This window comes from Apiospora phragmitis, assembly GCF_038363925.1.
Source record: "Apiospora phragmitis strain CBS 135458 chromosome Unknown utg000013l:1.0-2965645.0:1.0-2969333.0, whole genome shotgun sequence".
Taxonomy (NCBI): domain Eukaryota; kingdom Fungi; phylum Ascomycota; class Sordariomycetes; order Amphisphaeriales; family Apiosporaceae; genus Apiospora; species Apiospora phragmitis.
Window position 1 is genome coordinate 2,264,229 of NW_027117413.1, and position 21,445 is coordinate 2,285,673.

The following is a 21,445-nucleotide window of genomic DNA, read 5'->3' on the forward strand; positions in this document are numbered from 1 at the left end:
ATTGGTTCGGTCCAAGTCAGACATGCTTACCCAACTTACCCTGATAAGTAAAAGTACCCTTCGGTACTTTCGGTTCTGGCAGCCATGTGTTTTGTGTCAGATGTCAAGACGAAATAAGATTTACTTCAGTTCATCAGTTCGGCACGGCAACCTATCATGCTTGCAGTGCTCACTCAGACCGATGATGCTTATATGCACGTCGGGGAGTGTTACAATGGGATTGGAGCTCAACCCCACTGATTGGAACTGCCGAGTGTCCGTTCTACACAGTGTGTATATACAGTAGATGTGTAGATAATGGACATGCTGCATGTGTCTAATGTCGAAAGACCAGGTGAGAAGTAGTCGGCACTTGTCGGGCTTCTTTTTTTTTCATCCTTTGTTTGCTTGACTTGCAAACGATATGATCATGCAAGGGGCAAGAAGGTGAGGAAATAAAACGGTTAGTGCGCTCAACACCACTAACTAGTCGCCAACCGTTAAGCAACCGTTAGCACATTGCTAGTAATTACTATATCAACTCGATATATGCACATTTAGGACTGTGTTATATATCAAAATGATCTAATACGTGACGTCAATTCAGAGTGACCGGTTTATTCCCTCAGGGGGGTGGGGGCTAATACCTTCTACTAGGTCAGAGCTAGAACGCTGCTGTCAGCGCTAAGAAACTACCATGTAAGGGGTAATCAGCCACCAAGGCCCCAGGGATTGCTCCTGTAACGGCGCTGTTACATTCTTTCTCCAGTGACTTTCCAGTCATGCCAAATACGTGTGGTAGCTCGGTTCGCATCGTAAAGACTCATCTGAAAACGTCTGGAACGTGACAAAGAAGTTTCATGCCTGCTGTGTCTGATGTAAAAACGAGAAAGTGAGGAAGATATCATAATCAATGCCACCAGGTCCACCCGTATTAGGATTGTGTCACTGTGCTCACCTCACTACAACTTGATTGATGCGCTATTGGACAGTTGAGAATGGGATGTGGGAAGCTTGAAGAGCAATGTCATGACTTGTTTTGGGTATTTGAATTCCGCACAAAAGAGATGAATGGTATCTAAGGAACGATATGAAAACCCAACTAATGGCTATGTGTAACAATTGAATCCATGATAAATCGCTATAACAGACGGATAGAGTTCATCGCGGCCTTTCTGTGTCCTTCGGTGACGAGATCTGTACAGTGTGGCCCCTTTGCAGAGGAAAGGGTTCAGGGCTCTGCGATTCCACCGAGACGCCAATGTGTGCTTGACCATGATGTCCGAGAGCCCGATCGCCTGGCCCGGCTCCTCGCCCGTCCTGCTGCTGTTCCCCGTCCGCAGCGCATCGCGCGACCCCGTGAGCGCCTCCTCGTCCGAGTCCCGGTACTGCGACAGGCTGTCGTCGCGACGCTGCTTGCTGCCGCCGCCCCTCACGAATGATTTGCTGCCGATGGTCTGCAGACCGCCGGCGTGGCTTCCGCTCTTGGCGTAGTAGCCCCCTCCGCCCGTGGGCTTGCTGTAGCCGTTGTTGTCGCCGGTGGTGCTGCCGACGCCGGTGCGGTAGCCGAGGCACTTCCACACGAGCGGCCGGATTGACGGCAGGTTCGCGCAGATGAAGCCCACCTCCACCTCGACGGTGCTCCAGAGCCCGCCGCCGACGTTGGAGAAGGTGAAATCTTTGGGGTTGATCTCCTCGACGGCGAGGATGCGGAAGATGCTCGCGACGCAGACACTGACAGAGTATTAGTTGTTGCATTCCCCTTGAGAGTTTATATAAAGAAAGGGGTGGGTGGTGGGTGATGTAAAACATACAATGCACCGAGCATAAACAGAAAGCTCAGCGACCACTTTTTACTCTGCGACGTGTGCAGGCTCCAGACCACGGGCAGCGGCAGGACCAGCACGACGACGTCGCCGACGACGTTGACGATGGCCGACGCGAGGTAGAACTCGGTCTGCGCGATGCAGCCGCCGACCGCGATGGCCTCGTCCCAGAAGCGCGCGATGGGCCAGCACTGGAACGTGAAGGTGAAGAAGTTGACCAGCAGGATGGCCGTCGAGAGCGCGAAGACGGCCAGGACGCTGCGGCGGAAGTACGGGAGCGTGAAGACGCGCCAGTAGAAGAGCAGGATGCCGACCTTGACGGCGAAGACGCCGAAGGACCAGAGGATCATGTAGACGTACAGGTTCTGTAGGGGGTGGAAGCAGTCAGCAACATTAGTCTTCGTTCTACCCGTCGCCGTTATCTACCAGTAGGCAACGTCTCAGCATAGAAGCAGACTCACCTTCTTAAAGGACTGCACCGTCTCCTCGGCCAGGTCGTACTGGTGCGTGCCGGAGCCGTACGCGAGGCCGAGCAGTATACTCGTGCTCATCGCGACGCTGATGACCATGACCACGAACATCCAGTAGTCGTCGTACCATATCTTGGCGGCCGTGGTGAGGCGCGCATAGATCCGGAGGCCGAACGAGGCCGTCGCCAGCGCCAGGCACGTCGTCATGATGCCGATGGTCAGGCGCACATTGTGGGCCTCTTCCGTGTCGTTCGCCATGGTGGCGGTGGTGATGGTGGTGGTGAGTTGTTGTGGATGGTTCGGTCGCCCTCGAGTATTGTGTTGTCGACGAGAAGTCTGTCCTTTGCTTCAAGTCGTCTTTTGCTCCTGACTTTTGCAACTCTTTTTGCATCCCGATTTCCGCCGTCTAGATCTGTTTCACAGACAAGGACTGGCTGGATTGGTCCAGCATATAAATCCCCGATCGGAACCACGATCCCCTGAAAGCTTAGTACTTTGACGGGGGCATCGGTTAGGTTAGCACTACCGTTATTGAACCCCAGGTCATAAGGCAAAGCTTGCGAGACATCACAATTGGTAAGAATGCCATGCTCCCACCGTTTTCTGCCACTAAGAATGGGAAACAGGGGTGTAAGTAATGGTGATAGGCATCAAGATGTTGCGCTAAATGGTCCACTACTTAGTCACTCCCTTACAGACTGCATGCATAGGGACCTGGAAATATCTCATGCCGAATGAACCATGCGGCTGTGGGGCCCGTATTGCACTCTCTCACTAGTCCAAGCGATCACACTCTGATTCGGTTGGTCGCAACCTGTAGCATCAGGACTCAGGGCTTCGTTATGCATGTAACGCTGCCTTCCTATGGGTGGTGGTCGGGGCTCCTTTTCTAAGCGATACAAGCGATGAAGGATTCTATAAATAGTATAAGGCATTTGTATTTGGATTCAGAAAAACCTATCCGATACAGGAGCAGATGCCGATCAGTAGTCTAGCTCCCGTGACCATCCGATTGGCTATCACACTGAAGGAGCAACTAAATAGCATGTCATCGGTGGATGATACGTGGTATGAACATCACAATTGTGCGTTGTGGACGCAATGCTACTAGGCACAAGCATTCTGTCGAGTAACATAACAGCATAGCATCAATCTAAAGAGGCGAGCAAGGGTGACGATTACGAAGCGCCTTGACGCCCGCCCGAACCGCCCGCCGCCCAAACCTTCTCCCCGCCCTATCTCAGCTTTCGGCTACCCCACGGATCAACGTCTTGACGTCTGCCAAAAATGATCATCCCGTCTGCGGCAAGTATCTAAAGTGCAGGGCGGGTGCAGGACAGCGGGAGTGACGATCAGCCGGTTCGGCCCACTGATCGTCCACAGATGGCATTTGACCCCCTGTCACGCCCCTGTCGCGGAATGAATTGCTTTCTGTAACGGGAATGGTCGAGCGTACCCATTCCCCACGATGAGCAAAGAGTTTCTGTTTCTGATGAAATAGGTCATGCTCTACGGGTTAGTGATGGACAAGATGATTAGACCAAGCGCAGCCGTTGTTACCATTTGGTAAGAAGGGATAGAGGAAAGAACAGAGCAGTACCACCATCACCTTGCTGCCTTGACCGGCGACTCTGATGGGCTTGCGACCAACTACCGAAGCCAACCGGAATTGACCCACCAAGCTTTTGCCGGAGGATTCTTTCCCGTTGTGAAATCGTGAAACCATCCCCCACCCACTCCATATAGCACTAGCTCGACAACGACCCTGGCCCACTGGAATACTCGCCCCCCATCCCCCATTGCGTTATCGGTCGCGATCCGAGATTACATGTGTACAGGGTCAACATTTACCTAGTGCGGCCAGTGCAGCCGAACATAGGGATGCCTAAAAGCCTTCTTCTTTTTATCTGATGTCGTTGGGTAAGGCAAGATCAAGGTGATTGGCATGTTGGTAACCTCAAAGAGCTATTATGGAAGGGAACTCATATGTACGTAGTCTTGGGCGAAGACGTACACCAATACACCAATACACCAATAAATCAACGATTGTAACCACCTTGTCTGCAGCTGGGACTACCTGCACCGCATGAATCTCGAGAGAGAAAAAGAAAGAAAAAAGAGGGGAAAAAGCAAACACGATGGTACGACCACATCTCCCAAATTTGAGCTACTTGGATAACGATGCGGGTGTCAAATAGCACTTCGACTTCTTCCTGAATATTCTCAAGGGCCATGATATAAGTCTTGACAGATTTATCTGATTTACGAATCCGTCTAACCACTGCTTATTGGAGCAAGGTGACTCACTTCTCTACGTCTGCATCTCCACATTCTCGTTATTGCTGAGTGCAGCGAGATTAGGAGAAAAGGGGCAGGGACTACTATTCGGAAGACACGTCCAGTTATCTTTGGCCTGAGTATGCATTGCGTTTTCGGTGCTGCAGTGATGGCGGGGAATTGTCTAAAAACAATTCCAGTTGATCCATGGGCCAGTCGGTAGATCTAGTTTTCTCCTGATTATTGATCTTATGTCGGTGAGTCTTGTATATTAATACTTGACTAAAGGGAGGGTTCCCCACTGGCGCAAACTATACGTCCAATCATATACTATAAAATCAGTCTTAGGTTCCTGTGTATTGCTGCAGTTGGTGGCCTAGGGGCAGGCGGATTGATTCCTGGCCATATTGCCTGATTAAGGGGTAATTAAAGTCGTGCTAGTAGGGATGTGCATTCTATCTAAGGTTCGACTACCAGCCTATCCGGCAGTGACCACAAACTTTGCGACGTTGACAGCTCTAAGCGCAAAGCTTCCGCTAACGTTGCAGAAATCTTATTGATTGACATGCAGCTTCGAAGCCTCCAACGACGTGGCCGCCCTGCCGAGGTTCGCGGGTTTCAATGCGGAGAACCCTTGCTTGCCCGCATCGTGGCGCCGGACTATGCCCGTAAAGCTAAAAGCCAAATCGAACTGCTTGATTCTCAACCTCGGCGCTGTTTAGTCCGCAATTGTACTTTAAATAGCTTCTGGTCGGTGTCATCAGAGTCGACAGCCAGAAAGAAGAAGTATGATAGTGCTCATGCTCTTGTGAAACAGCAACTTGAACAGCCTAGCCTGTAAGGTTTGTCTCACCAAGACGTGCTTGCAACCAAGCCGACCCGCCACCCAGGAAAGCAACATAATTACATCACCAAGTTGAAAAGGAAAAATCTTGGAACTCTTCACCAAGACCATGTCCAACATACCTTCGCCTCGACGACCCATCCGCATAGGAAACTGCAGCGGCGCCGCTGTTGACCCCGGCGACATCATGTACGAGCAAGCCGTGTCGGGCCCCATTGACGTCATCACGGGCGACTACCTCGCCGAGGCCAACCTGGCCCAGGCCGCGGAGGCCTACGCCGAAGGAAAGCATCCGGGCTGGGTCGCCAGCGCGTGGGACGGGCTGCAGAAGTCCCTGCGCGTGGTCGCCGAGCGCCGCATCAAGGTGGTCATCAACGGTGGCGCGCTGAACCCGAAGGGCCTGGCCGTGCAGTGCGCCGAGGAGGCCCGCCGGCTCGGTCTCGAGGATCAGCTCACGATCGCCTGGGTCGAGGGCGATGACTTACTGCCCGACGTGCGGGAGATCCTGCGACCTGATGCGCAGAGCGGCCGCCTGCCCCACCTGGACGCGGAGAACTCTAATGTCAAGCTCGCCGACGACACGGCCAGCTTTCTCGACGATCCCGAAAACAAGAAGATCGTCGCCGCCAACGCCTACCTCGGCAGCCGCGCCATCCGGGCCGGCCTCGACGCGGGCGCGGACATCATCATCTGCGGGCGCGTGGCCGACGCCTCGCCGGTCATGGGCGCCGCGGCGTGGTGGCACGGCTGGTCTGACGACGGCGGCGACTTCGACCGGCTGGCGGGCGCGCTGGTGGCGGGCCACCTCATCGAGTGCAGCTACTACGTGACGGGCGGCAACTTCGCGGGCTTCGACGAGTACGACATCGGGCGCGACCTGCTGGGGCTCGGGTGCCCCATCGCCGAGGTCGACGCGGGCGGGGCGTGCGTCATCACCAAGCACGAGACGCTGAGGGGGGTCATCACCGAGGAGATGGTCAAGTGCCAGCTGCTCTACGAGCTGCAGGGCAACATGTACCTGAATAGCGACGTCAATGCCGACCTCACGCATGTCGCGGTCTGCCAAGTCGGCAAGGACCGCGTGCACGTCTCCGGCACCCGGGGCCGCCCGCCACCGCCAACGACGAAGCTCGCCGTGTTCTACCGGGGCGGGTACCAGGGCGAGCACACGGTCAACGCGGTGGGCTACGCGACGCCACAAAAGTACGACCTGCTGGAGGCGCAGGTGCGAAACCAGCTGAAGAAGTGGAAGTGCGAACAGGAAATCGACGTGCTCGAGTTCCAGCGCGTCGGCGTGGCCCAGACCAACCCCCGGAGCCAGCTCGCGGCCACGACGTACCTCCGCATCTTCGTCCAGGCCGCGACGGCCGATGCCGTGCGCAGGGTCTCCGCCGCGTGGGCGTACAACTTCATGCAGCACTTCCCCGGCATGGGCGGCACGCTCGATTGGCGGCTGATCATGAACCCGGTGCCGTTCTTGGGCTACTTCCCCGCCGTCGTGCGGCAGGACCGGCTCCATGAAAGCGTGAACCTCTTGGAAAGTGGCGGCGCTACGTCGGCTGCTACTACAACGCGAAGAATAGGGGTCAGAGCTCCCAAAGTGACGGAGCCCTTGGCGCCGCGACTAAGTTACGACCCAGTCGCGCCCCGATCCCTGGACACCTTTGGGCCGACGGCGATGGTCCCGCTGGGCGACGTGGCCCTGGCCGATCCGGCGACAAGGGCGCGAACGTCAACGTGGGCTTCACGCCGCGCGCCCGCCTCCGCCGCGACGAGGACATGTGGCAGTGGCTCCGCGCCTTCCTGACGCGCGACCGGGTCAAGCAAATGATGGGTGAGGACTGGCCCCGCGACGACTTGTACTACATCGAGCGGGTCGAGTTTCCCGAGCTCCACGCCGTGCACTTCGTGATCTACGGCGCGCTCGGGCGCGGCGTCAGCAGCTCGGCCCGGCTGGACTGCTTGGGGAAGGGGTTCGCCGAGTTCTTGCGGGCGGTGCATGTGCCGGTGCCGCGGCGGTTTCTGGAGGCGAAGAATGGTGCGACAAGCCGTCTATGAAAACCTTCTTCGAACGTTCTTCTCTCTTGTATAAGGTAGCATTGCTGTCTTCTTGGTTTTGTGTTTTACAGTGCAGTGGTGTTATTGGAGCGCGGTAATCGTATGTCAGAAGTCGGTGTATGTAAATCTTAAGTTGACTAGATTTCTCCCCTTCGTTGAAGACGTTCGTTGTCTCGGCCATGGAGTGCTACTTACATGGTCCTAGATGAAAAGCAAACTATCTTACATACGACCATATCCTGCTGAATACTAGGGATCCCGTCCGCTCTCCCATATACAAGCAGCAGAGAGCTGTAATATAACTAACAAGAGACGGAGCACGACCGTTTTACCCATCCGGCGTTTTCGGACCGCCATTGCTTTATTTTCCATTTTCCATTCTCCAGTCAACCGCTTCGTTGCTATTTCTGCCATCAGGCTCTGTCCCCCCCCCATGAACTCGATCGAACCCGGGTCACACGGTAAAGAACAAATAATGCTGCTATTTTGAAGCTGATATAAGCTGCCAAGAGACCTGAATTATGCCACGGAGCATTGCCTATCCATCCCTAGACGAGCCAACATTCCATCCACATAGAAATGGAAACCACGAAATTCCGAGAAAAACGGCACTGCCATTCCGAGTCTACAATCGCCCACCACCTATCGCATACAAGTTCCCGGCTAATGTTCGATGCCCCTGCTTGCTGCGGTCGGGGTGAACCAACAGTCAGTGCCCTACCCCACCTGGGATACCTATGTGCATATCCCTTGATCCTCGCCACTGGCTATCCTTTTATTAATACTTCACGGCTCTCCTCGAATATCCCCAAGTCCTTTACATTCATATATCCTCATTACTCATCAGCCATCCATCAACCCCTTTCTAACATGGCGACTCGTCGTTTGGCCCTTGGAGCTTTAGTCGTGGCCATCCTCGCGCTGCTTCTATCGCGATGGCAGACCCAAGTATCAACGATTCCGCCCGTAGTCGGCAGGAACAATACCGCCTTGTTTTTCGTGACGAGCGATCACGGATTTTCAAACATACACCTAGCTACAGCCCAGGGCCTCCTAGAGCGACACCCACATGTGCGCCTGCACTTTGCCTCCTTCGCACCGCTCCTCCCCAGGCTGCATCGCATATCCTCGTATGAGCAGAATCCAAGCAAGCACGATATACAGTTCCATATGATCGACGGCCTTTCCGTCATTGATACGTGCGGTACGTTCGGAAAGAATACGTCCAACTCAGTACATCCACGAGGCCTGGCAGGCATTGCCCACCTGTGCAAGGATATGCAGCTCTATGTTTCGCCGTGGGCAGGGAACGACCACCTCAGCATATACAACCAGGTCAAATCCGTCATAGACGCAGTTGACCCAGCTGTTGTCGTAGTGGACACTCTTTTTCGTCCTGCCCTTGATGCGACAAGGGACAAGAAGCGCCTGTACGCTTTCATCTCACCCAACACATTGATCGAGAACTTTCCTGCCGAACAGCCCTGGGCCAAAATGCTTTGGAAATATCCTGCGTACGTCATACCTCTCTCAATCTTGCTTCTTGCTTCTAATCATGCGCAGCATGGGCTCCGGCTTCCCCTACCCAGTGCCGTGGAGCAAAATCCCAGAGAACATCTTGCTTAACGTCCGTTTTATTTGGTCCATGCTCTTCATGCCGGAGGTTCAGGAGAAACGAGACTTTCTCAAGGCCCACGGGCTGACTGATCCGATCAACTTTCTTCGACTGCACCGACCAGACGTACCCTGGCTTACACAGACTACACCCGGAGCGTCGCTTCCGGTAGATTTCGTGCCACAGAATGTGACCTGTACTGGACCTATGACACTGTCTCTCGGATCAGCAGCTGAACAGGATGAGGAACTGGCTACATGGTTGGCACGGGCGCCCACCATTCTCATCAATCTAGGCGCTGGGTTTGTGTACCCTGAGTCGTACGCCCTCGTAATAGCGCAGGCCATAGCAAGGCTGCTTCAAGATCTTCGCGTTCAGGTGCTGTGAAAATTTCGTAAGGACGGCCCCTACAGCGACGATTGTATGGACAGCATCGCCCCTTTACCAAGAGTGGCAGGCTTAGGGTCGAACGATGGTTGGCAGCTGAACCACTGGCATTAATAGAAACAGGAAACGTTATCCTTTCAGTTCATCATGGGGGCTCAGGATGCTATCATGAGGCTATCAGGTATGTTGCGATTCGAAAACTAAGAAAACTGCGGCTCACGAGAATATCAGCGCCGGCATCCCACAGGTTATCCTACCGCTATGGCTTGACTTATATGGTTTTGCGCAGCTTGGCGAGAGCATCGGCGTTGGTGTTTGGGGTTGTCGGAAACCAATCCCCACTGGACGCCAAATTGTCTCTACCGTGATATCGTCGGAGCAGTTCAAGGCAGTGGGAGCCTCGCCCTGCAAGAGAAGTTGCGAGATCTCGGCTTGCGTCTGCGGCAAAACCCTGGACGGTATATTGCTGCGCAAGAGATTGCGAAGGTAGCGGGCATCGGTATTTAGGAGAATACCGCACAGAATAGGCAGTCTATTATTAGTGTATCGTCTTGGAAAGGAAAGTACTGTAAGCACTCCACCATCCTCCTCCGAGATTGGAGCTTGTTCCAGCTTGCACAGGCTGTAGTTGGCCCAATGACCTGTATCCGCCCAACAATTTCCTTACGGCAGAATGTATAGGAATTAGAGACAGGAAAGTCTGTGCGACAGATTTCATTCACCTACATGTGTGTTGGCTGGAAGGCTGGGGTTTCACAGCCTCGATATTACATGTACATCATGCAATGACACCTACCTAGGTAGTCCTTATCTACCTACCTGGGTACAGCCAATCGGAAACTTTTCTACCAAAAACCCAGGGAGTCCTCGGTGTTGTATGTGTTGCATTTTTGGACTTTTTGATCCTTCAGCCCTGTCGTGATGGCTTCTCATGGGAGATCCACACTTTCTAGAGATCACAGTGGATCGTGGAGAAAGATAGGCATTGCCCGATTGGGAGCATCGCGGTATTGTCACTGGGAATATCTGATTGGTCCATCCACATGCGGGGGACAGACATAGGGAAATCATCTCCTATTAGTCGCATATACTTCGTTATCTACATGGTGCCCAAGCCTGGTGACTCCATCAAATCCCTACGGCCGCCTCGAGAATATGACTCGCCTGAATGACCTGCAGTCCCAGGACGACTCGCCACTGTGCCTCCACAAACCCCCTCACACCAACTCATCGGTCTTCCGTACAGCTGATTAGAATGCGTCCCGAGGATGCACCCGTTTCGTGCTGTGTTGGTCAGGCTGGTGAAGCCCCCAGCAGCCCGAGGACTGTCGAGGTATGTGAAATTTCACCCCTGATTATCGGCAGCCAAGAACCAAATCCTGCTCTGACGCCGATCAGAAAGCGCGACTCCGCCGCAATCAGCGCAACTCTCGCGCTCGGAAGCAGGCATACATACGGGACTTGGAGAGTCGTTGGAACGAATGCGTGAGGCTTGGTGCGTAGGCCACAGTGGAGATGCAGAGAGAAGCACGTAGAGTCCAGGAAGAGAACAGGCTACTACGAAACCTGCTCCACGGTCGAGGAATGGACTACGACGCTGTCCAGACTGCTATCTCATCCTTGACCACACAGACGGCGGCTGAAGAGCCCGCACCCCAATCCAAGGTAAATAGACTCTCCCTCTCGCGTCGCGTGTTTGGCTGAATAGCTTGACTAATTAACACCTCAGCAGCCGAGTGACGAAAGCACGACACAAGCCGCGACCGTTAATAATATACCAGAATTATGGCCCTCATCATCAAATGGGGCTACCCCAACAGCTGCCATCACCTCTTCCGATACTGATACAACACTGTCCTTGGATCTCAACGAGTGGCTGAACGATTTGTGCGACATTAAGGATGCTTTCGGTTTTGAAGCGAGTGTAAGTATAGCGCATCTACAAACAGCAACGGAGGGAGTAAAACTGACACATGACCTAATGGAGGGTTAGAAAGATGACCAATGCGGCGCTGGTGAAACTGGACAAATAGAGGATTCTCTAAACGGAACCGCTTCATAGCCCATAACAGTAGTAACTTGCGCGTTCTTCTAATTATAGGAAGCCGAGGAGAGAATTCGGGTTGAGGGAAACCGAAACGCGATCAGAATATGGATTTATAAATGACGAGAAAAACTGCCTTGAGTAGACTGCGCGGTATAATCCGAAAAAGAAGCATAGCCATACCCCCGTCGGAGAACTATAGACTTGGTGGTATGTGGCTATGAAAGGGTAGTCTGATCTGGCCAATCACTGACTCCCGGTGACACTACCGGAACTCCAACCACACGTCATCGCTCGTCGTATTGTGGGGAGTGATGGTGGGCAGACCTAGAAGCCTTTCCCAGATGCATTACGGACACTCCCATTCGTGATAATGGGTACTAACTCGTTTTACTCTGATTTTTTTTTTGAACAGCATGTCTTGTAATGGTTGGAATGCATCGTCCACCACGTCGTCGTTACGCCTCGAAAATCGGGATGACCCAGCAATGACTGAAGAAACAATACAACAATCGACGCCAGCGCCTGATGGCGGATATGGTTGGATATGCGTTGCCGCTCAGTTCCTGATTAACGGGTTCACGTGGGGAGTCGCAGCGGTTCGACCCCCTTACCATCATCGGTTTCTTTTTTTCTCTATTCGTACTGAGACGTCCATCTCAAAAGACAAGATATCATTTGTACTAACGCCTCCACTTACTGCTGCATCCAGTCCTACAGTGTCTATCTAAGCCACTATCTCCCACGGCCTTTTCAGAGAAGCCCGGCCTTTGGACTATGCCTTCATCGGCGGATTCAACTTCACCTTCGCCCTGCTGGTCGCCCCGCTCGCGACCTTCCTAGCCCGACGGCACGGCGTCCGAGCCCCCATGTTCGTCGGCGTTGTGCTTCTGCCCGTCGGCTTCCTCGCCGCGTCGTTCGCGCAGCGCGTGTGGCACCTTTACCTGACGCAGGGCCTCTGCGTCGGCCTCGGCATCGGCCTGGTCTACATCCCGGCCACGACCGTCGTCCCGCAGTGGTTCGCCGCGAAGCGCAGCCTGGCCAACGGCATCTGCGCGGCCGGGTCCGGCATCGGAGGGCTGATCGTCTGCTTCGCGACCCAGGCCCTGCTGGACCGCGTCGGCTACGCGTGGTCCCTCCGCATCACGGCCGCCGCCGTCCTCGTCGTAAACCTCGCCGCCACGCTGCTCGTGCGCTCGCGCGACGAGGAAATCCGGCCCGACCCGCGCGTCTTCCACTTCGGCCTCGTGCGCCGTTCGTACCAGGTCCGGCTGCTGCTGGGCTGGATTTTCGTGCTGATGTTCGGCTACATCACCCTGATGTTCTCGCTCGCCGACTACGCCGAGGCGGCGATCGGCCGGTCCGACCAGGACGCGGCCACGGTCCCGGCGCTGCTGAACTTGGGGGCCGCGCTGGGGCGGCCACTGATCGGGTACGCCAGCGACCGGCTCGGGAGGGTCGAAGTTGCGGGGTTCTTGACCTTTGCGTGCGGCGTGTTGGTCTTCGGGCTTTGGATGCCATCTACCAGCTATGCTGCGCTTGGGGTCTTCGCGACACTGAGTGGTGCTATCTTGGGCGTATTCTGGGCGGCAAGTATTTTTGTTGGCAGAGCCTTTTCTTTTCAACTAACCGCTATTTCGACTTTATGCTGATCTACGACAAGGTGATTGGTGCCCTCGCTGCGGACATTGTCGGCTTGAAGGAGTTGCCCGCTTTCCTTAGCGTGGCGTGGATCATCGTCGTGCCGCCGTGTCTATGTAAGCTGTCGCCCCTGAACTATTGGATCACTCAACTAAACTTTCTTCTTTCAGTTGCAGAAGTTGTGGCCCTGGCGCTTCGAAGACCTAGTTTCGGGAAAAGGTCATATCTCTATGTGCAGGCGTTCGCTGGTGCTTCGTACATAATATCAAGTTTTTTCTTGGTTGAGCTGTGGAGAGTGAGACGAAGGAGAGCAAATGCTTCTTGATCTGCAAACTATATGATAGCTGTCATGTTCTGATATTCACTTCAGTTTTATAACATGGATTTATTCTCAGGCCCTGTAAGATTAGCTGCTTATTGTATAGAAGATAGATTGGCCAAAAAGTATCTTGCACGCGTCAGCATCACTACTTTGCAGTGCCAGGGTGCCGTCATGCCCCTTACATGATTGGCCACTCGTTTCCAGCACCCCACCGCCTAGTACTAGCGGCGATCGTTAACTTTCCGTCAAACCTACTTCTTGTAGACATAAATGCGGTCAGTTATCGGTAGTATGAATCAAGAGGGGCTGTGAATGGCCGAACTAAATAAGTACCAGAGGAGATAATAATCGTATCTGGTCTGTACTGCATCTAATTTCGTATTTTCCTTGGACTGGACTATGATATCTTCACCATTAAATACTCTTCCCATGCGGCATTGTGTTCGTCTGCCTTCTTATTCGGGCCTTTCAACATCTAGACTACTTGGAGCCTTACCTTCGCGGAGGTCCATTCAGACGAGCATGACCATGGGGGATGGCGCATCACTCTTCATCCATATCGATTTCCGCAGAAGAAGACGATGCTGCAATCAGAGCTAAGTACAGGCCATTCTTGCAGCACCCCCAACCGGGGATCCCGGACTGGGTTGCGGAGCTGGAACTGGACACTGCAACGGCTATGGCGCGTGATGACCTTGAAAAGGCCGGGTCAAGACTCAAAGTCCTCGTCCTTTATGGGAGCTTAAGGAAAAGGTGAGGCACTGGCAGCAAACGCGGGATACCAACATAACTCCAAGGATATCAGCTGATGAGAGGCGTGCAAGATCTTATTCGAAGCTGGCCGCTTTCGAGGCGGCGCGCATCCTCCACCGACTGGGCTGCGACGTCCGCATCTACAACCCTTCCGCCCTGCCCATCCGCGACTCAGTGCCGGCGGACCACGAGGCCGTCCAGGAGCTGCGGGCGCTCTCGCTCTGGAGCGACGGGCACGTCTGGTGCTCGCCGGAGCAGCACGGCAACCTGACGGCCGTGTTCAAGAACCAGATCGACTGGATCCCGCTGGCGACGGGGTCGGTGCGCCCGACGCAGGGCCGCACGCTCGCCATCGTCCAGGTCAACGGCGGCAGCCAGTCGTTCAACACGGTCAACAGCCTACGCGTGCTGGGCCGGTGGATGCGCATGTTCCTCATCCCCAACCAGTCGAGCATCCCGACGGCCTACACGCAGTTCGAGGACGAGGGCGGCTGCGGCGACGGCGCGGCGCGGCTGCTGCCGAGCGGGAACCGCGACCGCCTTGTCGACTGCATGGAGGAGTTCGTCAAGTACACCGTCGTGATGCGGCAGCACCTCGAGCTGTTTGCGGACCGCTACAGCGAGCGGAAGGAGAAGGCGGCCAGGGAAACGGCGACGTTTGCTGCCAACGCGTTAAAGTAGTTCCATGAAAGCCACAGAATGGGGGCGTCATAGTGTGTCAGCTATATTGTTCATTTCTCGGGTAGTAGTGAACCTAGCTACTTACCTAGCCAACTAGACTAGCGAGCAGCTGTCATAGCTTGGATGTTAATACGTACGTATAAAACTTTATAAAAAACGAAGCTCAGACACGGCTCTCGAGTGATGTACTACCACCAAACGAGACTTTTAAAAACTATATTCTGCTAGGTGACTTGTTAGAACATTCTGCCCCTTGTATATGGCTATTTGGAGTGCCTTGTGTTTGCCATTCTTGACCAAGGTCTTAGTTACAATCTACCCCTTTTTTACCTATCTTCAAATCCAGCTGAATGCCCATTCAATCCGCCAGGAACACCATGTTGAATTCACCTACTCAAGGTGGCACGAGCCCCTGAGCCGCCAACTCAGCGATCGCCTTTGCCGCTTGGTGGCTCCCCGGCTCCTTGCGCATGAGCTGTGCGATATGCTGGGCCTTTTCCCGCATGCTCGCGCTCTTTGGTCCATTCACAACGCCCAGGAAGGCCTTGCTCAAGCCTTCGACACTCCAATGGGGCGCCGTGCCTCGCGTGGCGTATATACCCACGCCCGTCAGCTCCGCCAGCATGGCGTAGTTGTACAGATCCACCCACATCGGTACAACAACATGAGGCACGCCACCACTACTCCCGGTATGTTAAATGTTGCCCGTCTGTGCAACGAGATTCAAGGGGGTTGGGGGGTATTAGCTTACGATAGGGCCTCGTGATAGGAGTTGGCGCCTCCGTGATGCACCGAGGCCACGATGCGTCCCGTCTCGAGCATTGCCATGGTATCAATCGGCAACCACTGCCACGACAAGTGTCAGCGACCTGCCCAGCTGTGTAGGCTTGGGTCATACCTACCGACGAGATCCGTACTCTGTCTTCGGCTATATAACCTTCAAGGGATGCACTAAAGTCGTTCCCATACTCGTAATCGGGAGAATGCTTCCAGAGGACTTGGACCTGCATTCACTAGGTAAGTAAGTCGAGCTTCGGAGCTGATTACTAGGCACTTGGTACCAACGATGTGCCACTGACTTTTGTCTGGCCAAGGACCACCTGGATAGCCTGAGCCATTATACTCGCACTTTCTTCGGTGTATTTGTAGATACTACCCAGATTTACGAGTAATGTTGGTGCTCTTTTGAGCCAGTTTGCCAGCTCTGGGTCTTGCTGAGCCGCTGCGGCCGATCTCAAGACGATGGAGTTCGTGCCTATTGTGCTTTTTGAAATGGCATTAAGAGGAAGGGTGGACCCCGGTATATGAGGGGCAATAAAAATTTCCTTGCCGTCGCGCGCTTGTGACGTTCTAGGTTCGCCATGCTTCCTGGGCAGAGAAGTCGAGCTTCTCCGTTGCGACGCGATATAGACAGAGTAGATAAACCGTGACGCAAGGTAAATATTCTCCGGGATCCGACTCCATGGTACAGGAAACGGCATATCACTGCCCAGGCTAGATGTGGGAGTCAGTGCTGGCATTCTACATATGCCTCGGCTCTGGGAGTGGGATTCACCAGGGGTATTTCCAGAAGCCCTTTCCGTAAGGCTGCTCGAATGCTAGTGAATCGGATAGACTACCGGGATTGATGAACGCGTGCCGCCGGTTGCCACCTCGTGTAGCATCTATGGCGGGGTCGAGAGCCCCTCGAGAACAACGACGGCCGGATCCACTCTCTTTATCAGCTCTTGCACCTCCTCGTACAGGGCAAGGTAAGCATCGCGCCCCCACGGCGCAACGAGGCCCTGGATGATGGTGCCCATTCTGGGATAGGCACTGAGGCCCGGCCAATGCTCAAACCATCGAGACGAGAGGTTGACGAACCCGGCCTTCTCCTCGACGGCGGCGGCGTAGCTCTGCCCCTTGAGCTCGTGAAACGTGATATTGGGGGCGGACGCGTTCTGCAGCCGGGCCAGCGAGGACACCCGCGCGATCCTGCCGGACATGCGGGGGAAGGAGGCGAAATGAACCCGTACGTGTGGGTGATTCTCTAGTAGAGACTGGGCTGTCGCCACGTGGACGTTGCTGAGCCCATATTCGCTGTTGGTCAGGAACAGCACCGTATTATTCTTACCACGTACGTAATCAGTCACCACTCTGTCCTCCGACTCATTGCGGAACCCGAAGGCCGCAAGGAGAACTGCTAAAGAGGCAGCTAATACTGCAACAGCAGTGAAAAAGGGTCTCGCCATGTCAGTAGCGATGTCAGGGGTAAGGAAAACCGAGCGTCCGTCAGCGCTAGGTCAGTTTGTTCTTAGTAGTGCTTACTTTCCAGTCTGGTTTTTTGAGCTATTTTTTGTCATATGAATGATGAGGCCCTCAGAACTTCGGCTCACACAGTATCCAGTGCGCTGTAACGATATTGGCGTTTCTTGTCCCCCCACCCCCAGCCCCCGGCAAAACCTGCTTTCCGACTGTGTTACCACACCACTATCTAGCGCTGAATTGCTTTTAGAGAAGTAGACACCATTCATTCAGGCATGACTGCAAGCCACTCTCGAAAATGGGTGCTTTTTTCGATGTTGCTGACGGCGCCGGGCTGCTGCCTTTGCTGACAGCATGCAGCTCTTCCCGAGATAAAACCCCCAAATAGCCCATTGATTTGTTCCTGTATCCCAAGAACTTAAAATCTAACGTCTGTTATTATACTAGACATGGCGCTAGAGCCATCAAGACGTTCCGATGCCGGACAACTTGCTGCTGTCCCGCCTTGGATGTTTCAGGACGACAAAAGGCCCATGGTCTATCATGCAGCCACATGGATGACGGTCGCCGCCACAGTATCTCTTGCATTGCGCTTGTGCTCGCGGCGTATCACGCGACAGAAGCTAGGCACCGACGATTGGCTCATCATCGCCGCCCAAGTCTTCGAATACGGCGTCTGCGCCATCACCATCCGCAGTGAGTTCATAACCAAAGAGTTGGCCGTTTCTCTGCGAGAGGAGAAGAAGAAAAGGAAGACGGGAGACTAATGACCCTGAAGCTGCAGCAGATGGCATTGGCATGCGCCAATTGGCTGCTATGGCGGAACCAAACTACTTGAGTCGCTTGCTTGAGATGGTAAAGGTTTGTCGAATACAATGTTTACTGGCTGAGATGCCAGGTACTGATTGACAGCCCTCACGCCACTCAGTTGTTCTACGCCTTGTCACCCTTGATGGCAACAGGACTTGCTTTGATCAAGCTCTCGGTCTTGGTCTTATACCATCGAATCTTTCCCACCCGATTCATCAATTACGCAGTCCATACACTGGCGGCTCTAGTCGGAATTTGGTGGCTCGTCAATATGGGCGTTGGGCTTTTCGGATGCAGGCCCATATCCAAAGGCTGGTCCCTCGACCACCGTTCCGGATGCGTTACTTTCAGCAACGAGTGGGCGACAGCCACGACAGTCCCCGTTATCGTCATCAATCTGGCAATAGTCGCCCTTCCAGTCTATGAAGTCATCCGCCTCCGGATTCGGCCTTGGCAGAAAGTTGCGGTGCTTGGCCTATTCTTATTAGGTGGCCTGTGAGTTGCCCATCACTAAGCCAGCGGAGTTTGATAGATGGATCTTCAATAACCAAACGATCTGTCAAGTTCAATTATTGCCGGCATCGTCCGTTGGCGTATGGTTCAATTATATTATGACGAGGACGAGGACCACGATCAGCTGTGTCAGTCTCTGCCCTTCGGAAACATCGTATACACTGAGATAGAGACTAATCCACAATCAAGATGATTACGTCGTGCCTTCTATATTGATCCTGCTTGAGATGTGTGCCGGTATTACCGGTGCATGCCTCTCAACCACTGGACCGGTCCTGAAGTGGTTCGCTGCTCGAATAATTCGGAACCCAACAGCCACCCTTGGACGGCCGAGTCGCATTGGCACTGTGAACACCATCAGCGGTTCTTCAGGGCGAAGATGTCCTCGACATCTCGGCATGAATGTTGCAGATGACCACGGGATGGGCGATTTCGTGCGGCTCAACCAATTGAAGGATGCGCATCCGGTCGAACTCACGGAGATCCCTGATGTCGCAAGGTGAGCTGAATAGCCGAGCCGTTTCCAAGCCGTTTCCAAGCCGTTTGAAGCTTGTTAGAATGGTTGTCCGGTTAAGGTTGTGGGTAATGCCAAAAAAGGGGCTACCGCCTATCTATTTTTAGATTTACGCTTAGACATGGACATTGACGACGTCGTCAAGATAACGTTTAGGTTGGACTCAATTCAAATCTCACTGGTTGACCTTGTCGTTTAAATATATCCCGAAGTTGATTGACGCGGTTTCCACCGAGGCTTTTGCGCAATGACACGAGCTTCAATGTGGCTCTTACTCGAATACAAACACTGTAGCATCTGGGGCGGGTGACACTTTAGTTAGGCCATTTTCGGTAATAGAGTTGAAGCTAGCTACCTTTCAACATCTCAGATGGTGTAAAGGGCCAGAATCGGATATTGTCGCATCTATCTCTCTGAATCGTCGTTCCTTAAACCATATCGCTACCATCTTTCGCCATAGGCCAGACAGATGCCTTTTCCTTATTATTGTTGCTGCTGCTGTCGTCGTTGTAAACATCGGCAGGTTCGAGTAACAACAGCTTTTCTTCCGCCTCCGTCCCCTTGGGTTTGATCTCCCCGAATACCCAGTCATAGATTACGATCAGCACACCCAATACACTGTCCACAAATACTACGCCCAGAGGACCCAGGATGAGCAACTGCACTGCCCATGGAACTCCCTCCCAGCCCCATATCACAATGACGGGTCCGAGCAGCACGCTCAACGCGATTGCTCTGCCTACCGGAGCGTGGGATAACTTATTTCCCTGTTCGCTCACCTCATTGCCACCGTCGTCTTCCTGGGGATCCTGGTCATACTGGACATACTCACGATCCACCTCATCCTCCTCATCCTCGTCGTACTGGTGATACCAGAGTGAACTCAGTTCGCCGTACGCGTACCGCGGCGCGACGGCCGAGTCGGGAACGCGCGCGTGCGCAAACTGCCCGATGAATCCCACGAAACTCTCGTACGAGATCTCGCCATCATCGCCCGGCATTAACCCCTCGACCGACAAGCCAGTTCCATCACGGACAGTCGCCTCGTAGTAAGTGTGGAGAGGGGCGACTGCCCGACTGTTGGGACTCTGGCTATTATAGTTCGTGGCCTGGTTAGTCGACAATCACTGAAAGACAATTTTATCATGTGTTGTTTCGGCAGAGGTACTTACAAAGATTATTTGCATGCTCCGCAGCCTCTCTAGGCTGGAGATGCAGTGGTGCCATCGAATGTAGCCTGACAATTCTCTATTCTCCAGCGAGGCCCGTGGCTTGAATGGAAGCGTCGACTTTCCATCTCTTCATGAGAGAACCCCTGTGGAAGCATCATAGACAAGAGAGTGATCCAATCCGTGACAGGTCATTGTTGGTGCAGCATTACACAGCCCCATAGCTTTCTCGGCCTTTTTCGGTGGGAAAGACATGGGTGTCTCGTTACGAGTTGCCTTCGTGGGAAAAAGGATAGAACCGAATCCCTTTTCCAACTGTTGCTATTTAAATGTATCGAACGTGTAGACGGCGTCCGCGACGGCCACAACGGACGTGACGCTGACCGAGACAGCCTCGGAGATGCCCACATCAGCGACTGCGACGGAGAGCGACACCGCGACGTCGGCTTTTTCTGCCGGTCGTGACGATGATTTCCAGCATTTGTCTGACATCCCAGTAAGGTTGGTTTTTTGACGGCTGGCCCATGGGCACCACGTCGGCCAATGTGCGTACCACCGTTTCATCGTTGAACCAAGATTGGATGAGGAAATTGTGTGCAATGCGTTCCCAGTAATCGCGTATGATTGGGCAGTGTGAGACCAGTGCGCCGTCTTCTGCGTTCCACTTTCGCATACTCTTACCCTGTGCTGGCTCCTTGAACGCATCGTCGTTGATGCCGTCCAACAGGTCGGAGATTCTGGCGACGTATCTCTGGTCCGTCATCTTGGCGATGTCGTTGCCAGATCTTCTTCTTGTTTCACGGGTGTTGGAGCTATATTTGATCCACGAGTCAACCTGGGTGCTCGACAGCCAGGGCCAGGGCCAGCTCGAGCTGGCCGATCCCGCGCCGGGCACGTCCTCCAGGACATCGCGGCCACGGCATCCGCCCAGGTCCAAAACATGATGCGCTCCGAGGTTGAGGTGTTCGTCACCGCGGGCACGTTTTCCCGCGTCCAGAGGTAGATCGATCCCGCCGCGTCCGTGCTCACCCTCCGCGATCTCTAAGGTCAGGAGATCCAACATACTTGAGCACACCAAGGCACTCTTCCTGTCATAGGGCGATGGTTCCGATACTGGGTTTGCCTGTGTTCCCTTGATCCCGACCACCGTTTGATGACAACACAGTAAGGTGCCTGGCGATGTACATGTGTGTGTGCAGTGGCGCGTCGATGAATCGTATAGGGGGTAGTGGGGGTTTGAATACAAGGACTGGCATTTAAACACCGATTAATATTTCGTATCTTTCAAATCCTTTATA

At 53.9% G+C, this 21,445-nt stretch overlaps 10 protein-coding genes across 10 annotated transcripts; 6 read left to right on the forward strand and 4 right to left on the reverse strand.

Annotated features, from left to right (window-relative positions):
* Nucleotides 1–1,088: 1,088 nt before the first annotated feature.
* PG994_014425 (uncharacterized protein) lies at nt 1,089–2,533 on the reverse strand (the record flags this gene model as incomplete). The annotated part of the gene is made up of 3 exons (XM_066865834.1): nt 1,089–1,713; nt 1,794–2,170; nt 2,267–2,533. The coding sequence occupies 3 exons, from the start codon at nt 2,531–2,533 to the stop codon at nt 1,089–1,091; spliced, it is 1,269 nt and encodes a 422-aa protein (XP_066708963.1).
* Nucleotides 2,534–5,505: 2,972 nt separating this feature from the next.
* Nucleotides 5,506–7,454, forward strand: PG994_014426 (uncharacterized protein; the record flags this gene model as incomplete). Its single annotated transcript, XM_066865835.1, has 2 exons — nt 5,506–7,092; nt 7,119–7,454. The coding sequence occupies 2 exons, from the start codon at nt 5,506–5,508 to the stop codon at nt 7,452–7,454; spliced, it is 1,923 nt and encodes a 640-aa protein (XP_066708964.1).
* Nucleotides 7,455–8,324: 870 nt separating this feature from the next.
* PG994_014427 (uncharacterized protein) lies at nt 8,325–9,456 on the forward strand (the record flags this gene model as incomplete). Its single annotated transcript, XM_066865836.1, has 2 exons — nt 8,325–8,968; nt 9,018–9,456. 2 exons carry the CDS (start codon nt 8,325–8,327, stop codon nt 9,454–9,456), a joined length of 1,083 nt encoding a protein of 360 aa, XP_066708965.1.
* Nucleotides 9,457–10,711: 1,255 nt separating this feature from the next.
* Nucleotides 10,712–11,518, forward strand: PG994_014428 (uncharacterized protein; the record flags this gene model as incomplete). The annotated part of the gene is made up of 5 exons (XM_066865837.1): nt 10,712–10,789; nt 10,855–10,941; nt 10,999–11,121; nt 11,189–11,380; nt 11,450–11,518. The coding sequence occupies 5 exons, from the start codon at nt 10,712–10,714 to the stop codon at nt 11,516–11,518; spliced, it is 549 nt and encodes a 182-aa protein (XP_066708966.1).
* Nucleotides 11,519–11,916: 398 nt separating this feature from the next.
* PG994_014429 (uncharacterized protein) lies at nt 11,917–13,466 on the forward strand (the record flags this gene model as incomplete). The annotated part of the gene is made up of 3 exons (XM_066865838.1): nt 11,917–12,221; nt 12,258–13,077; nt 13,164–13,466. 3 exons carry the CDS (start codon nt 11,917–11,919, stop codon nt 13,464–13,466), a joined length of 1,428 nt encoding a protein of 475 aa, XP_066708967.1.
* A 676-nt stretch (nt 13,467–14,142) lies between these two features.
* PG994_014430 (arsenate resistance ArsH) lies at nt 14,143–14,897 on the forward strand (the record flags this gene model as incomplete). The annotated part of the gene is made up of 2 exons (XM_066865839.1): nt 14,143–14,216; nt 14,279–14,897. The coding sequence occupies 2 exons, from the start codon at nt 14,143–14,145 to the stop codon at nt 14,895–14,897; spliced, it is 693 nt and encodes a 230-aa protein (XP_066708968.1).
* A 394-nt stretch (nt 14,898–15,291) lies between these two features.
* PG994_014431 (uncharacterized protein) lies at nt 15,292–17,128 on the reverse strand (the record flags this gene model as incomplete). The annotated part of the gene is made up of 5 exons (XM_066865840.1): nt 15,292–15,577; nt 15,649–15,743; nt 15,800–15,901; nt 15,959–16,391; nt 16,641–17,128. 5 exons carry the CDS (start codon nt 17,126–17,128, stop codon nt 15,292–15,294), a joined length of 1,404 nt encoding a protein of 467 aa, XP_066708969.1.
* A 462-nt stretch (nt 17,129–17,590) lies between these two features.
* On the forward strand, nt 17,591–18,967 carry PG994_014432 (uncharacterized protein; the record flags this gene model as incomplete). Its single annotated transcript, XM_066865841.1, has 5 exons — nt 17,591–17,837; nt 17,920–18,002; nt 18,040–18,446; nt 18,516–18,592; nt 18,654–18,967. 5 exons carry the CDS (start codon nt 17,591–17,593, stop codon nt 18,965–18,967), a joined length of 1,128 nt encoding a protein of 375 aa, XP_066708970.1.
* Nucleotides 18,968–19,406: 439 nt separating this feature from the next.
* On the reverse strand, nt 19,407–19,979 carry PG994_014433 (uncharacterized protein; the record flags this gene model as incomplete). The annotated part of the gene is made up of 1 exon (XM_066865842.1): nt 19,407–19,979. The coding sequence occupies one exon, from the start codon at nt 19,977–19,979 to the stop codon at nt 19,407–19,409; it is 573 nt and encodes a 190-aa protein (XP_066708971.1).
* Nucleotides 19,980–20,468: 489 nt separating this feature from the next.
* PG994_014434 (uncharacterized protein) lies at nt 20,469–21,210 on the reverse strand (the record flags this gene model as incomplete). Its single annotated transcript, XM_066865843.1, has 2 exons — nt 20,469–20,563; nt 20,829–21,210. The coding sequence occupies 2 exons, from the start codon at nt 21,208–21,210 to the stop codon at nt 20,469–20,471; spliced, it is 477 nt and encodes a 158-aa protein (XP_066708972.1).
* Nucleotides 21,211–21,445: the final 235 nt, after the last annotated feature.